At 27.6% G+C, this 17,008-nt stretch overlaps 1 protein-coding gene across 4 annotated transcripts; it reads right to left on the bottom strand.

Moving 5' to 3' along the window:
- Window positions 1-1,051: 1,051 nt before the first annotated feature.
- LOC113789216 (uncharacterized) lies at window positions 1,052-7,964 on the bottom strand. 4 transcript variants are annotated; one of them, XM_027338720.2, is made up of 3 exons: window positions 7,703-7,964; window positions 7,090-7,163; window positions 1,052-3,503 (listed from the first exon to the last, which is right to left on the bottom strand). In XM_027338720.2, exons 2-3 carry the CDS (start codon window positions 7,108-7,110, stop codon window positions 1,671-1,673), a joined length of 1,854 nt encoding a protein of 617 aa, XP_027194521.2. In that variant the 5' UTR covers window positions 7,111-7,163; window positions 7,703-7,964; the 3' UTR covers window positions 1,052-1,670. The 4 variants fall into 4 exon arrangements, with proteins under 4 accessions (XP_027194521.2, XP_027194522.2, XP_075681203.1 ...); XM_027338721.2 differs by lacking the exons at window positions 7,090-7,163; window positions 7,703-7,964 and adding an exon at window positions 5,920-6,077; XM_075825088.1 differs by lacking the exons at window positions 7,090-7,163; window positions 7,703-7,964 and adding an exon at window positions 5,698-5,821.
- Window positions 7,965-17,008: the final 9,044 nt, after the last annotated feature.

The raw sequence follows: 17,008 nt of genomic DNA, 5'->3' as shown, positions 1-17,008 counted from the left end.
GCTTAAAACAAGCCAATTTCAATAATGTGATGATCAAGCAATTTTTTTCATCATCATCATCATCATCATCATTCGCTCACATGTTTTGTTTCCTATTGTTTTTTTTCAATCATTCTTGAAGTTTTTTTTTGGTATTTTGTATTTTTGAGGTCTTGGGCCTTTTATCGTAATTTCGCACAATTTCGTTTGGATGCGGACTATACTAACGAATTTTTTTTTACAAAATTTTGTCAAGATGCTGTATACATGCGGGGGGAGGTGCGGTGTATACATATATCATGTGGCATTTATGAGCGAAATTACGGTAATTTTTTTTGTGGTGTTTGGTTCATTCAATGTTTGTGTGTCTCATTAATATCAACGCCCTACATTCGTTCGAATTTTGTTCGTTTTTTTTTTTTTTTTTGGTTCGTCTTCCCCAACTTAAATTCTTTGGTTTAACACTATTTTGGTCCACATTTCGATTCATTTCATGTTTCATGACAAAAAATTCTAGCATAACATCAATGTGAAACAATCATATAAAAGATGTTTAAAACAAAAACAAAAAAAAGACCTTTTTTCCTCATCCTCTCACTCACTATTTCTCCCCTCCACTTTTGGAATATGTTTTTTTTGTTTTTTGTTTTTCACTCATTTGGCCCTTCCATTCTGATTGTGTTTGATCAAGAGAAAATGATGGAAAAAAAAATTAATCACATGCTAATTTTTTTTTGTTCATTCCCAATGTTTTTTTTTTTAATTATAACCACAAAAAAATGAAATGATTTTATTGTTGGTTGTATCAATTTTTTTTAATTGTCATTCATTTTTTTTTGCTCATTGAAACATCCTTGTATGTCTGTGTGTGTGTACCGGGGATAGAATTCCTGTTATTCGGTTTTAATTAAAACATTTACATATAAACACTCGTTTGAATTGTCCATCGGCACAATAACAAAAACAAAAAAAAAAAATTCTTCTTTGTTTTGTTTTTTTTCGCAATCTGCTACGCGTCATGTCATTTATGAATCAATTTCGAACGTTTTTTGTTTGTTTCATTTCTCAATTATTTATTTTGTGTAATTTTTTTTTTGTTGAAAATTTATTCATTTTTTTTACGAAATAAAAATTATTAAATAATAATAAATTAAATTAAATTAATTGATTCAATTATAATAATAAATATATAAATCAAAATCAAAATGATGTGTGTGTTTTTGTTTTTGTTTTTTTTTTCAAACAAACAAACAGAAAAAAAATTGGTCGTTTTGAACAACGGAAGCAACAAAATGAAGAAAAAAACGGAAAAGAAAAAAAGACAGAAGAAGAAACAAAATAATAATAATAAAAAACAAAATAAAGAAAATCATTACGGCTTCTATCATCATTCATATTTTGTTATATAATACACCAATAATGATAATGAACAATAATTGAATTTTTTTTTTTGCAAGACTTTTTTCAAAGCTAATGTGAAAAGATAGAGACAAGCAAAAAAAAAAAGAAGAGATCAAACGTCAACATTGTTTTTTTATATGGATATGATTTTGCATTTGGGTGGGTTGATGAATAATTTTTGATGCTTGGTGGTGTTTATCGGTAGAATTTGGTGGGAAACATTTTTTTTTTGTTTTTTGATCGTATCGATATAATCCATCAAGATTGAACTCTGGAAATCCAAAATGTGTTTAGCCATTATAATCATAAAGAATTGAATTTGGTGTTGTACTACCGCTTGATGAACTTGAACATTCATGATGAGCTTCATTAGAATTTGGTGTACCCGATGTTGTACTGACCACTTGCTGCTGTCCAACCGATTGATGATGGTGTGATGATTCATGTGATGAATAATGATGATGGGCATTTAAATGATGTGTTATTGTATCATTTAATTGTGAATGATATTGTGTACAATATTTAATTTTTTGGCTTAAATTTTTATTCTCTTCTCTTAATGTAACATTTTCCATTTGAAATGAATTCAATCTCATTTGTAATGTTTGTTTTTCAGCAATCAAATCTTTTAATTGATCTTCTAAATTTCTTCGTTGTTCCATACGTTTTGTGCGACAATTTTGTGCATAACCACGATTTTTTAATGTACGTCGTTTGGCTTTTACTTTTGAGATGGCTTCTTTAGTTAGTCCATTTAATTTTTTGTTAAGCTCACGTACCGATAAATGTATGAGTTGACTGTCATCAATATCACAATTAATCGATCTAATCGAACTACCATTATTTGCCGATATATTGAATTCATTGCTAACATTTGATTCACTACTTTGATTTGAATCATTACTGGTTCGACTACTTTGACTACTATTGCTACTAGTATTGCTATTGCTTCCATTACTAATGCTTTTGGCGTGATGATGATGATGATGTTGAGGCTGATGCTGATGATGATGATCATGTTGAGTAGCCGTTTCATTGTTGTTGGTACTTTTCGTCGACACTAAATGACTATTATTATTATTATGATGGTCATTGTTGATGGAAAATTGATTATTGCCGGTGTTATTATTATTAGTATTCGTTGTTGCTGATGATCCAGACATTAAATGATGATGATGATGGTGGTGGCTAATCGGATAAGGATATGTATTAGCATTATCATTCATATGTGGATATGAATGCATCATTGTATGCATTGTTGATGTATTTTGTGGTGAATGATTCAATGATTGGACACTATGATGGTTACCATTTTGTAAAATATGCAAATCATGTGAACTATGATGATGCGATGTCAAATGTGATGGATGTGTGCCAGCTAGTTGACTACCCGTTGGTACCGTATCACCATGAATCTGATTATTCGTATCAATTGTGCTCATTGCTCCACTATTCATAAAAATATTGTTACCATGAACTAATCGATTGTGTACACCATTAGCCATTGGATGATTCATGTAACTAGTGTGTGCTGACATATCCAAATATTCTCGTTTCATTGATGACGACATCCAACTTGAATCAATCTCCGTTCCTGTTTGACCACGTAAATCTAATGGGCCATCTGGTGCACCACTTAAAAGTCCATTGTTACTTCTAAACGCCAACCATGGCATATTATGGCTTTCATCGACAAAACTCATTCTATTGCTGGAATCAATCATTGCTGGAGCGATAATTGGTGTGGCCATGTTCGAACTGGAAATGGATGTGAATGCTGATGCCGTTTCAATTGGTGAATGTCGCATTGGTGTAGTCGTTGTCGAAGAATTGTCCGTCGAATTTAATGTTGTTAGTTGTGAATGTTTATGATGATCATTTAAATTATTGGTAATATTATGTACCATACTATTCCCGTTGACCATACTATTATTGCACATTGTCGATGATTGTGACATTGATGTTTGATTAACACATGCTAACACATTGCCTAAATGTTGATCCATTTTTGTCACTAATGAAAGTTTATGAATATTTGTTAATGGTTCTTCGAATGCATTCAAATCAATATTGGAAAATTCCTGCATATAATCTTCTGATGAAAGATTGTCAACATTTGCCATCTATAAGGTTAAAAAAAATGAAAACAAAATAACATGTTTAGAAATTTGCAAAAAAAAAATTAACTAAATTTTATTGATAAAGATTTTAATGATTACATAATAAATGCTGATTTAATATCCAAATGATTATTACATAGCATTTTTGATAGATATTAGATATTATCTTTTGGGTAAATGTATACTATTATCTATCATTAGATCATTGAGAATATGATGTTTTCTTTCGGATGTAGCCTTTATGATCAATTCAAGATTGAAAAAAATAAAAATAAAACTCTGAACCGAGTTTGTGCAAAAGGAGGTACCTAATGGTTCAACCTTCTTTTAATATAAAATATCTGCCTACTTGCCGGATCCTTGTTTATTTCCTTAAGGAAAGATGAGTCGTTTTTTTCAACATTATTTTGCAGCCTTATATATAATGATAATCTTTTTTTTTTTTATTATTGCTTGTGTGTACACAAGTATATGTGAAGAAAGAATTGTCGAATATTATGATCACACAATTAGTGGTAGTGTAGTGTTATATTAAGATACACACACACACACACACAATCGTCGGGCGACACAAGACATTCTATGGTTCCCTTTCAAATATAAATATAAATATTGAGTGTACATACACAAAAATTCTGTTTGTTTTTTCTGTTTGAAGGCTGGTTATGTTCGGGAATATACTTTCGGTTATATATTTTTAACCGAATCAATGATCATAGTGTGTATGTAGCTGTAATTCATTCTGTTGTTGTCATTTTGATTATTTTATTTTTATTTTTCTTCACATTGTTTTTTTTGGGTCTATGGTAAATGGTGTTTATGCGCAATTTTAATTTTGATTTTTTTTACATTTCGCTCTCTCTCTCTCCATCTCTTTCATTGTCGTCTATTGTATCAGCCCACCTCAAACATCATCAACAGTATACATCATCATCATCATCATTATTATATTGGCAAAAAAAATAAATAAATAGATAATGGATGGTCGCTTCAAGCGCAAACTCAATCACGCAAGACGGCATATTTTATTTTCTTCTTCATAACACAACATATACAAGTATAACAAGTTTGAAATTTCGCACTTTTTTCTTCTCTCTCTCTCTCTCTCTTGGCCTTTATCTTGTCTAAACACAACATCATATAGGTTCAACCATCATCGTTCATTTTTTTTTGAAAATTTTTGTTTTGTTTTTTCTTCTTCACACTCCTACACATACATACATTATTGTCATCCATCTATAATTAAGCTCATTATAAGTTCATTTGCATATTTGTTTTAATACTATTTTTTGCTATATATGATGTGTTCATTACATCATGCATATATAGCAAAATCATCAATATGTAAATTAATCAATGTGACATGATTGAATATTCAAAAAAAAAAAAAAAAAATTCAATCATGTTTTTTTTTAAAAAAAAAAGAAGAAATTTAATCAATTGAAACTTTTGATTTTTGTGATTTTCATCATCTCTCAGCAAAAAATACTTTTTTTTCAAAGAATTTTAAATTATTAACACATAATCATCATCAAGAATTTGTTCAAGTTAATCAAATGAATTTTTCATTCACACATTGCATGTAGTTGTTAGGTGTGAAGCGAATTTTTTCATTTTCTATCAAATAATATCTGTTTGTTACACAATAAATCGTAAACAGAATTTAAAAAAACAGCAAACTTTTCTATGAAACTTTAAAGTGGCCAGCTTATCTCTTAAATAAAGAGAAAAAAAAGTAGAGAAAAATGAAATGTAACAACAATGTAATCGAGGATTTATAAGAATCAAGTGTGTGATCAAGTGAAAAAACAAATATTAAACAATTTTTCTTTTCTTTTTTTAAAAAAAGTAAAAGTAAAAGAAAAATGACAACACTAAAACGATTGGAAAAATAAATAAATGAACCCATCAACAACTTGATCCAGAAAAAAAAATATTTTAGATTCAATTCAAGCGATAAGTAAAAGTAAATGTGAACAAAAAACGAACAAAACAAAACAAAAAGAAACAAAGATTCCAACTTGAGATTTTGTTTGTTCACACTTACTATTTTTTTTTCTCAAACTAACAGCCACAGTAAAAAATGATTCTGTATTATTCTGTTTTGTTTGTTTGCTAAAAATGTCAAACTTTTTTTTTGTCAAAAATGTAAAAATCATGTACACGAAAAAATACACTAACGAATACGTAATATTACCGTTATGGTCAAATCAATGTTTTGATCCGCGTTTTGTTGATTTAAAGTCGATAATCGACCAGTTTTGTTTTGTTTCGTTTTTTAGCTTCTGCAGTGAAAACATTTCATTCAATTCAAAAAAAAAAATTCACAAGATTCAATATTTTACGAGATTTTAAATTGTTTTCACTTTTGCATTTTCTCTTAGTGCCATAATGTTTAACAAACAAAAAAAATACTTACAAATCAGTGTCGTCATATGCGAATCACGTATGACGACGACAAAACGACAACGATGACAATGATAACAAAATCAATGATGTTAAATGATGTCTCATTTTTTTTAAAGCTGTCAGCTGATGAAGATATTATCAGACATTTAGAAGAAAAAAAATGACATGAAAAACAGACAGAAACATATTTTAAATTTTAGAATTTGTCACACACACAAACACAACATAAACACTAAATCATTTAAAATCATCATCATAATCAGAGACAATTTACGAATTTCAATTTAATTTAATTTAAAAATTGGTTTTCTTTCAATAGTTTGAAACACACCAGAAAAAAAATTTAACAATTTTCACCCGAAATTTTCCTAAGAAAATTTTCCAAAAACATTGTAAAGAAATCCGAATATGTTTGGTTGTTATCCAAACATACAAATAGCATCAGTACACAACCAACATGTTGATGGTTTGGATGCTAACAATAGACTGATATGGAAATGATGACTGGTGACGAGAGCAAAGTGAACAAAAACAAAACAAAAAAAAAAATTCAAATGAATCAAGAATAGCTGACTGAACTAAAAAGTGAAATACAACAACAGTGATGAGTTGTTCTCAGAAGAAAAAAATCCAAACAAATTCAATCATTCATTCATTCTGAAATCAAATGTTTTTGTTTGTTTATATCGTTGTTAAAAACTTGATTTACAATTTGTTGATTATACCTGAATTTTTATTGAAAAAAAATGGAATCGTATATATTGCACATACACACACACACACAAAAACATGTCGATTCTGTGTCTAAATACTGAATGGCAAATGAAAACATTGTTGTTGTTTTTTTTTCTGTAACACAAGAATAAGATTTACTGAAAAGAATTCCGATACACACACGTTAGATGTGCGCGCGCTTAAATCATTTTTATCTTTATCCACAAATCATCATATATTCATTTGTGTTTCATTTGGAAAACACACATATGGCATTTTGTTCACAATCTCTTTTTATGTCTACACATATATAATATGTGTGTATGGTCAGTGTCATAAAAGGCGGTAACAATCATTTTGACATTTTTTTCATTTTCATATTCAGCAAAAAAAATATGAAAAAATTGAACACACAAAAAAAATCGTGCGCATCAATAAAACAGAAAAGAAAGAAAGGATTATTTACCTTAATTGTTTGTGAATGCATTTTACGGGTTGTACGATGATAAATCGATTGTCAATAATGAAAATTATTTTCGTCTTTCGTCAAAAAGATGTTTCATTAAAAAATTTTTGGCCAAAAGGATAAATAAATAAATAAAAAATTAACAATGAGATCAAAATAAATAAAAATTGATTAATGATTTTGTTTTTTTTTAAAGGAAATTCTAATATAAAATTTAACTAAATGAGGTATATGATGATCGATTTAATGATTGATTGATTGATTGATTCAATTGATGAAAAGTTTGGCCTTTTTAAATAATTTCATGATCACCATCATCAACATCATGATCATCATCAACATAATCATAATAATCATTTTGACGTTGCTATGCTAATGGTTAATGGGTACTATGATGGTAGGATATTCATCATGATGTCAATGATGATGATGATGATGATCGAAATCCAATTGTTATAGTGGAGAAAAAAACAGAGTATATGTTTTTTTTTCTTATTTAAATCTGAGGGGAAAAAAGTTTTGTTGAAAAAGAAAAGTTGGAAGGGGAGAATATTATCGAATCGTATTTTTTTTTCCTTAACTCATTTCTCAATGGATACTTTGTGATACTTACATTCATTGGTGATTGACTACGATATCGACGATATATGAAAAAAGAAATTAATATTTTTTTTGATGTACATGTGCGCGTGGACAACCAACAACAACACACATACACAAAAGGAAGAAAATTTTGATTGGGGGAAAAAAACAAATGAAGAATCGAAACAATGTTTAAAAAAAAGAAAATTAATAATTAACCCTTGTGAACAAAACAAAACCAAAACAGAAAAAATTTCATTATTGAAAACATAATTGTCATTAGTAAAAAAAATCGATTGAATCAAAACACTCGAAAAAAATTATTACGATGTATTCATTGAATTTTTGTGTGTGTATGGTATCTTGTTATCTTCTTTCCATTGATAAACAACGAAAAACTTTTATTCCTGTTTTAGCTAAAGCCTTTAACGCCCAAAATGATAAGAAATTTGAATTTTCTTTTTCATATTTTGATGCGTGTACTGTGTTTATTGTATAGTAGTCGTTGATTTTAACGAAAAAAAAACAAAAGAAAAATATCAAAGTTTATTTTGAGTTTATTTATTGAGATTGATTGAAAACAACAAAAAGAAAATTGTAAAAAAATGAATGATTAAATTGAAAAAAAAACTCTTTGATAAATATATTTATACTTCTAGGCCATAAAGGATTGACATAAATTTTGTTTGTTTGTTTGTATATACACTTTCGATTTTTAATTTAGTCTGCAATCGATTCCAACAACAAGAAAAAAAACCGATCATTTCAGATCATTTATGATTCGATTTGTATATTCGATCAGCATATCTGATATTTTTTTCTTCTTCTGTGCAATGTTACTATGTTATATTTTTTTTTTTTTTGGTTTTTAGTTCATGTAATTCAATTGAAATGTTTTTTTTCCAATCAATTTTTCAAATGTATCTATTTATCTATTGCTCTTTTCATATCATGATCATAACATCTTTAGGAATGATTAAAATATATTGGTTTTTTCCCTTCGATCAAAGTTTTTTTTTCATTTTAAATCCAATGTAATTATTATTGTGGTCAAGTTCGTGGCAGGTTTTCACTTTTGCTTTCAGAAATATTTCAAATTTATCTTTTTCTGGTTGTTGTCAAAAATTTTTTTTTTCTCATTGATTATACTAACCAGATTTAAATATATTTTTTTTCTATTTTACAAGTTTTACCGATTAACTTGTGATAACCAGAAAAGAAAGAAAAGTGTTTGAATGTGCCAATATATGGTATGGTATATTTTTGGTTAAGATCAATCCGAGAGAATCAATAAGCATCACTGAAACGAGAGCGAGTTAACTTATCAATTTGCTGAAGTTTGCAAATCTTGCCTTCATTTTTTATTTTATTTTGATATTTTGTATGTGTTCGTCGTTGATGTTTGATTTTTTTTCTTTTGATTCTTATTGGCTGATGTTTTCTCCAAATCAATTTATTCAAGTATTTTTTGGTCATAAATATATCGCATATGGCCCATAAGATTAAGTGAAAGGATTTTTGATACGATATTTTTCCAATCTTGTGTGTGTGTTGTCAAAATCGGCATTGATTATTATGATTGAAATTAATTTTCAATCCCTTTATTTTCTTCTTCACTATACAAATGTATCATTTTCTTTAGTTTTTAGTTACATTATAACTATTACTATCTAATAATGCTTTTGCCAAATAAACAACTATCAGAAGCGATCAGAAGCGAAATAGGAAAAAAAGAGTAGTTGATCAATTGATTTAACTAAAAATAAAATTTTATAATTTTTTTTTTCTCGTTGATTAACGATTATGGTTATGAGATGCTTTGTGGTTGATTGAATTTGTTTGTTATTTTCCGGTTTTTTTTTGTTTGTCACTTTCTCTCCAATCATCATCATCATCAATAACAAATGGCTTCACTATTAATAATGACCTTTGATTTTTTTTTTTTTGTTTGTTGAATATTTAACCACATGATATGATGTCCAAACACACACACACACACACACACAAGTAACATAGTGAACATTTTTACCCAATAAATCAAATGGGCCAAATTTGGCGAAATCAAAAATTCAAAACATATTTTCCATATATGATAATTTTTTTTCTGCTGTTCAATTCTTGGAATTCGTCGATAAATGATCGCATTACGTTTATATCATCATAGAAACATATTGAACACAGCAGCAGCAGCCGTTGTGTTCAATAATCAAAATGTACACATTAAAGAAGAGAGTGAACAAAAAACTACAACCCGAAAAAAAAATGAAATTGAAAAACATGAAAAAAATAAATAAATTCAATTTTAAAATCGCAAAAAAAACATGAATTTTTTTCACAAAACCCGAAAAAAAAGAAGGGGAGATAATTCGACATTTAAAAGGCGTTCAAAGTTTTGGAAATTTTCCAGTTGTTGTTGTTCTTTTATTTATTTGGATTTTATCTGTGGTCATTTTTTTTTTTGGTTTAAAATGAAATAAAATGCGATAAAGGTACCAAATGTTGGCCCAAAATTTATTTGATATTTTTGGTTTGGATGTTTACCACCTTATACTTGTATATCTGATGAAATCAATGAAAAACAACAACAACAAAACAGATAAATATGATTCACAGTAAAATAAAAAAAGGAAAAGAATCGACTAAAAAGATTTATTTGGGTTAGGCTTGAAGCCAATTGTTACAAGTGTAACATTTATTTTGAATTTTGAAATTTTGAAATTTTCAATATGAAAAATCATTTTGAAAGATGACAAAACAAAAAAAAATATGAATCGAATCGGAATGAAATAGAAAAAATTCAACTGATGAATGCATGGATAGTCTGGAATTTTACCATATTGCCCTTTTGCCTTTCTGACCGATGACCAATAATCGTTGTTGTTCAACTGTAAAACTTGAAAATTTTTATTAAAAAAAATAAATAAATAAATAAATAACGCTTCATCGAAACTTGTGCCATCAGGAGAAAAATGAAAATTATTCATCAAATATAACCAGAATAGTTCCTGAAAAAAAACAAAATTCATATTTTTCTTCACCATAATAACAGCTTTGTTTGAAATTTTTAGCCATCAAACTTTAATATTTAAAAAAAAAATTTACACTTGATCACAACACTTATTTTCTTTATCTCTCGCAAATATGTGTTTATCTGACCGATAAAAGATGATATTTTTTTTATGATTTAAAAAGGAAAAATACAAATTGTTTGCTTCGTTGATTAATAGTTATTGAATTTTGTTTTGAAGAATTTTTTTCAAAGGAATTTATTATGTCCACACACCACTACACACATTGTGATGTACACAATAGCGTTAACGCGTTCGCTACCAGCGACGCATATTTGCGTCGTTTATTTGCTGTAGTTCTATGTGTTTTTCGAAATCTCCGGTAGCGAACGCGTTAAGGAACTTATTGTATTCTGCGTTTACTGCAAAAAAATATCCATTTCAAAAAAAAAGTAATTAGATTTAAGCATCATTTTTTAGCTTCATCGATTTGATCAGTGTTTGTAAAACACTGATCAAGGTGACAGCAATCAGCAAAAACAAAACAAAACAAAAATTTCTGAATTGATCGTTAGTTTCATTTTATTTCAACTGTAGCTGCCATCCTTTCCGGTTGATTGAACAAATATTTTTCTTGAATATTTTTTTTTTGTTTTGACTTTATTTCTAATCGTATGATCGAATTGGAAAAAAAATTAAATTGATCGATTAAATATCGGTGTTTTATTTTTCTCTCTCTCTCTCCTTTTGCTTTCAATTTCATTTCATCATTGATTTCTATCAATTATTTATCATCAAGAATCAGTTTCGTTTTTTTCTCTCTCTCTTTCACTTTCGATCGATGATCTTAACTATATAAAAATATTATATGATCATTCGAGCTTTGTCAGCGCTTTATAAAACATCTATTGACAGCTATGAAAGTTTTTTTTCTTCTTTTTAATTATAGCTTTCCATCATATGAATGATGATGTTGTTGTCAACGATTATTGAGATTCAGATATACATTTGTTTTTCCAGAAAAAAATATGAATATATCATTTTAATTATCATCAAAACACAGATTTCTATATAATAGTTTTTCGAAAAAAAATAAATGTCAATACATTCAATGACCAAAGGAGAGGAACTAAGTATAGAATTATATAATTGTTTTCTGTAATGCACCATTAAAAATTTTCATAATTGTCAATTATTCTGCTGAAACAAAACAAAAAAAAAGGATTTTCCTATTTTAAAATGAACAAGCAAACATTGCCAAATTCATTATTGTCAAATCAATTCTTTTGTGAATGAAAACAAACAAAAAATTAAAATTAATGTAAAAATAACGATAATGGTGATGAAAAAGAAAAAATATATGATGGCGATAAAATGATGATGAGCTTATACATAATGATTTAGTAGATGATAATGATGGTAAACCGTGTGAATAAAAAAAAAAATTTTTTTTTTCGCCATTCATCCATCCATCCACACAAACACACAAACGTAGAATATGAATAAAATTTGAATGAATAATCTAAATTGTTTTGTGAATTACTCATTTATGTTTTTGCTGCACCAATGTCAGCAGAATATACACTATGCATCAAATATCATTCAGCACATCGAGAGTGGAAATGAAAGAAAAAAATTTATTCACACATAATTCATAATAATGATGATGATGATTTTCGATACATCATGTTGCACATTTGTTATTTTTTATTTTTTGTCGAGAAAAAAAAACTACATTTTGTTGAATGTATTTGAACAGATGTAGCAATTAAATATTTTTTTTTGTGTGGTTTTTTTCTCCTACTTTCCTAATGAATATGATTCCCATTGAAAATTGCGATGGAATTTAGTTTCGTTGTTGTTTTTTTATCACTATAATCAAATTGCTATTGAAGAATTCAATTGTTAATGAACTAGATAAACATTTATCTGTTTACGTTCATTGACGATACTTTTGTCTTATTTGATTATTTTATTTTCGTAAATTTTCTGTAAGCTAAAATCATTGATAGATTCATTGAACATTTATTGATTGCTTATTCGAACGATAAACAAATAAATAATGCAAATAATATTATGTTGTTTTTGTTTTTTTTTGATAATGACAACAGAATGATTTTTTTTTTTTTTGACAATTATAATCATTTGACAAGATTTATACAACAGTCTTTTTAGTCTTTGCCATAAAAACTATCAATGTATCATCTGTCGGTAAGAGGAGAAGGACAAACATCAAACAACAAAACAGGCCAAATAATAATAAAAATGATGGAATTATATGATGATGATGATGATGATGATGACTAGCGTTGTAGCTATCATGATCATGTATTGTATTAGTGTATTAACATCATTTCAAGAATCAGAATAGAGAATATCCAACCAACCAACCAACCAGCCAGCCAGATGACATAAAAATAGAAAATTGTTAGATGCATCAATTCAACAACAGAAAAAAAAGTCTTATTGTCGTTATTGTTGTCACAATTGGCATAGAATAATGTCATGTACTTATACACACAATTGTATTGTCTTATGACTTTTTATCATCATCATTGTGTGCGGTTCTTCAGTTTGATGACAATGTCGATATGGTTGAAAGGAAGAATTTTTTTTTCTCTTCTTCAATTCATTTTTAATGCTTGAGCATTTCATTTTTGTTTCTTTTCATCTGGATCATTGGTTTGTTTGAATGGATTTGTCGTTTTTCAAATTTTTTGGTCACCATTACCACAAATATGGATCGAATTACTTTGCTTGTCTATCATGTGTCTACAAATCATTTTTTTTCTCTATCTCACTGCTATTTGAATGGAAAATAAAACAATAACAATTATGAAAGAAAATGATACTCACTGATTTTACTTGATTTTGTTAATTAACTCGTCAAACAAACAATCATATCATTTTCTCAATATGTCATTCATCATTCAATTTTTTTTGCACATTTTCTTTGAAACCAAAAACCCCATTGATGACAAAACATTGACCATTGATATTGGACAAATCTATGAGCTTATATGCACATTTTTTCACTTTTCTTTCAACTTGGAAACATTTGAATCCCTCTTTATTTTAGATATTCATTCACTTGAAATATATTTATAAAAAGATCGGAAGTCGCTAAATGCAATAGGATTTTTTTTTGTTGTCTTCTTTTGTTTCTGATTTTTTTTTGGCTGTATTTATAATGTTTTCGTAAAAGTTTAATTGAACATCAAACGTAGTCATCATCAAACATTACCATCATCGGAATAATCATCATTTCACACAATGCAATTCTAATTCCAATTTTCATTCAGTCGAACTAGTCATTCATTCATTCATTCAATTCAGTTAGTCAGTCAGTCAGTCATTCAGTCATTCAGTAGTCAATGTTTAGACAGGCCACCACACAGTAGACAATGGTATTTCTCCCTGTATGCATATATATTCACAATCACATATATAAATGTGATGAAATAATATACATTATTATTATTTTTCTGGGATCACTGACGTAGAGATCGAGGGCAAAAGAGGAAAAGAATCTCACTTATAATTTTTCTTTCCTATTGGTTGTACTTTGTTACTTTGCCATCAGTTTTAGTCAGTTAAAGCTATTCAAATTGAAGTATTTTCATGAGAAATTAGACACACACAATACGAAACAAAAGATTATATTTATGGTAATGAATATCGCTTTATACACAAAAAAAAGACACATGCATCACATTAGAAAAAGAAGTTCTGGGAGAGCAGAAAAAAAAATTGAACAAAACTGTCATAAAATCATTATATCGGGATAAATTCCGTAATCATTGATGCAACTACTAAAAAAATTGACAGCTTTACATATATGATGAAAGTGATTTGATTCTTTCTTTTTTTTTGATTTAAATTTTTTACTTTGTCAAAAATCTTTCACTTGAATAGATTTTATTTTCATTCATGTAAAAATTCACCTTCCTGATTCAGGTTAAATTTGTCAAGAATAATAATTTTTTTTGTTTTGTTTGATCATTGTATGATAATACAAAAAAGCAAACCATATCAAATTGAAATATTCCTATCAAGATTCGTTTCGTTTTCATCATTTTCATTCATGTCATCATCATCATAATAGTCGTCGTAGTCGTCGTTATCATCATCAAATGGAATGAAATGTATTTTAATTAACATACAATGTTTCTTGCTACCAAACTTCCTAATGATTCAATTTAGTTCATCAAAAGTTCAACCATTATCATATACATTGATTGTCGTCGTCGTCGTCTTCGTTTTTCATTTGATATTTATATATATTTATCATTACAATCTAATGTTCGCTCATCAAGTTAGACACTTTTAAATTATCCCACCAATTTGTCACATCAAAGTCAGAATTTATTAACATTATCCATCCATTCATATATATTGTTGAATTGAATGAAAATAAATATAAATTATATAATCATTCAGTAAAAGTTATTTCGATTTACAACATTTGTTTAATTTCATAAATAATGATGTTGACATCATCATCTTATCATAATCATTGAAATAAATTCATTTTTGTATTTTTCAAAAAGAAATATTTCTTTATAGTAAAGACACACTACATATCATACAACATTATTGGCAGCTCGACAAACTTGGCATTACACAACACTTCTTCTAGCCAAAAAGAATAAACTTTTCCTTCTGTTGATGTTTTCTTTCCGGTATGATCAGTATTGTTTTTCTTAATTTAATGATGAAAAATTTTCATCGATCATTTTATTTGTCCAATTTGTTTTTGTGGTTGAATATAATGAATTATATAAATAAAATGTGATGAAGCTCAAAAGTTAAAGTCAGTTTTTTTTTGCTGGTAAAAGTATAAAATTATAATAATTAGATGATAAACCACACAAGTTGTGTGTGTGTGTGTGATTATTGTTCGATAATAAAGGACAAACCACAAATTAAATTTTCAGTATTCAAATAACAAGACAAGAGATCATCTTTGTTTCCGTCATGTGTATCAGTAGATCGTCTTTTTATTTGTTTTGTTTATTTTGATCACATAGAACACACACACATATAAACTGCAAAATAGTAGTAGTCTATTTAGTCATTCTAAATAATGATAGAAGAAGTTTTTAGAAGTAAAAAGAGATTCTCCTTCAAACACTAAAGAAAAGTTTCTATCATTATGAACAATTTCTATCCTTTCATTTTTATTTTTTTTTTCGGGCAACTTATTCTAATTATGTCTATGATATTCCACACAAACAAACGGACATCATTAGACCACAATGAAAGAATTGTTTTCATTGTTCTTTTTCTCTGTTATTTTCTGGAAAAAAATTGGGAATTATTATTATTATTATTATTCATCTTCTCAATACTTTTTGATTCATTTATTCAACCAATCCATTCATCTATAATATACTAACCAAGTACTAACCAACCAACCGATCGAAAGATTCGTTTAGTTTTTTTTCCAATTCTGACCAAACTAAATAATAATAATAATCTTTCTTGTTGAACAAAACCGATACGGGAAATATAATAATAATAATAATCATCATCATAACCAATTCATTCAGATTCTGATCAATAAGCTTCAATAGACTTTTTTTTGCCATAAACTAATAAATCAATATTCTGATGTTCAAAATAAATTATTATTATTTTTTTTTTGTTTTGTTTTCTCCATAAATATAAACTGAAATTATTCTTAATAGTATTGCATAGAATTACCACGAAACAAAATGCATTTATATTAAATATATTTTACGCTGAAATTATTTTATATATCGTTACTACTAACTGATGTAACGATACAAAAAAAAACAGAGAAAATAATAATCGGAAATCTATTGTATCGGATTTATTTGGTATGTTGGTATTTGAATGATTCCTTTCAAACAAACAACAACAACAACCAAAAAAAGGCAAAATATCTTCCATATTTCCATTAATAATATCCAATTTGCCTGATATTATTATTCAGATCTATGTGATTCAAATTTACATAGAACATTCATACAACTTTTTCAATCAATTTTTTCTTTTGTTCTTAGAAAATTCTTTTTCCGTAGGATATTTGTAGTCAGAAAGAAATTGCCTTGTTTTTGAATTTTCTTGGGGATTAAAATTTGAAAAAAAATTGAAAAATTTGATTGAATTGACCATTCAAATGCAAAAAATGTTTGATGAGTACACAACGTGCTTCAAATTCATGTTGACATGAGGACATTCGTTGTTGTTGTTGTTATGATGTTCAATAATCTAATTTTTCTACAAAAGCTTGCCTGATACATTACAAAACTATAAATATTGAAGTTTTAATCAAATTTATTTGTATTAAAATTGTTGGCCTC

Source organism: Dermatophagoides pteronyssinus, unplaced genomic scaffold (genome assembly GCF_027571235.1).
Source record: "Dermatophagoides pteronyssinus isolate colony J.1.1.1.1 unplaced genomic scaffold, Derpt_VIB-CSIC_2022.12 sq0001, whole genome shotgun sequence".
Lineage (NCBI taxonomy): Eukaryota > Metazoa > Arthropoda > Arachnida > Sarcoptiformes > Pyroglyphidae > Dermatophagoides > Dermatophagoides pteronyssinus.
The sequence above is the reverse complement of the archived record's forward strand: the minus strand, read 5'-3'. Positions and strand labels throughout refer to the sequence as shown.

Coding starts and splice junctions, on each gene's coding strand:
- LOC113789216 (XM_027338720.2), bottom strand. CDS start 7,110: ATGCATTCACAAACAATTAAG. Junction 3,504..7,089: donor TGCATTCACAAACAATTAAG/GTAAATAATCCT, acceptor TTAACCTTATAG/ATGGCAAATGTTGACAATCT.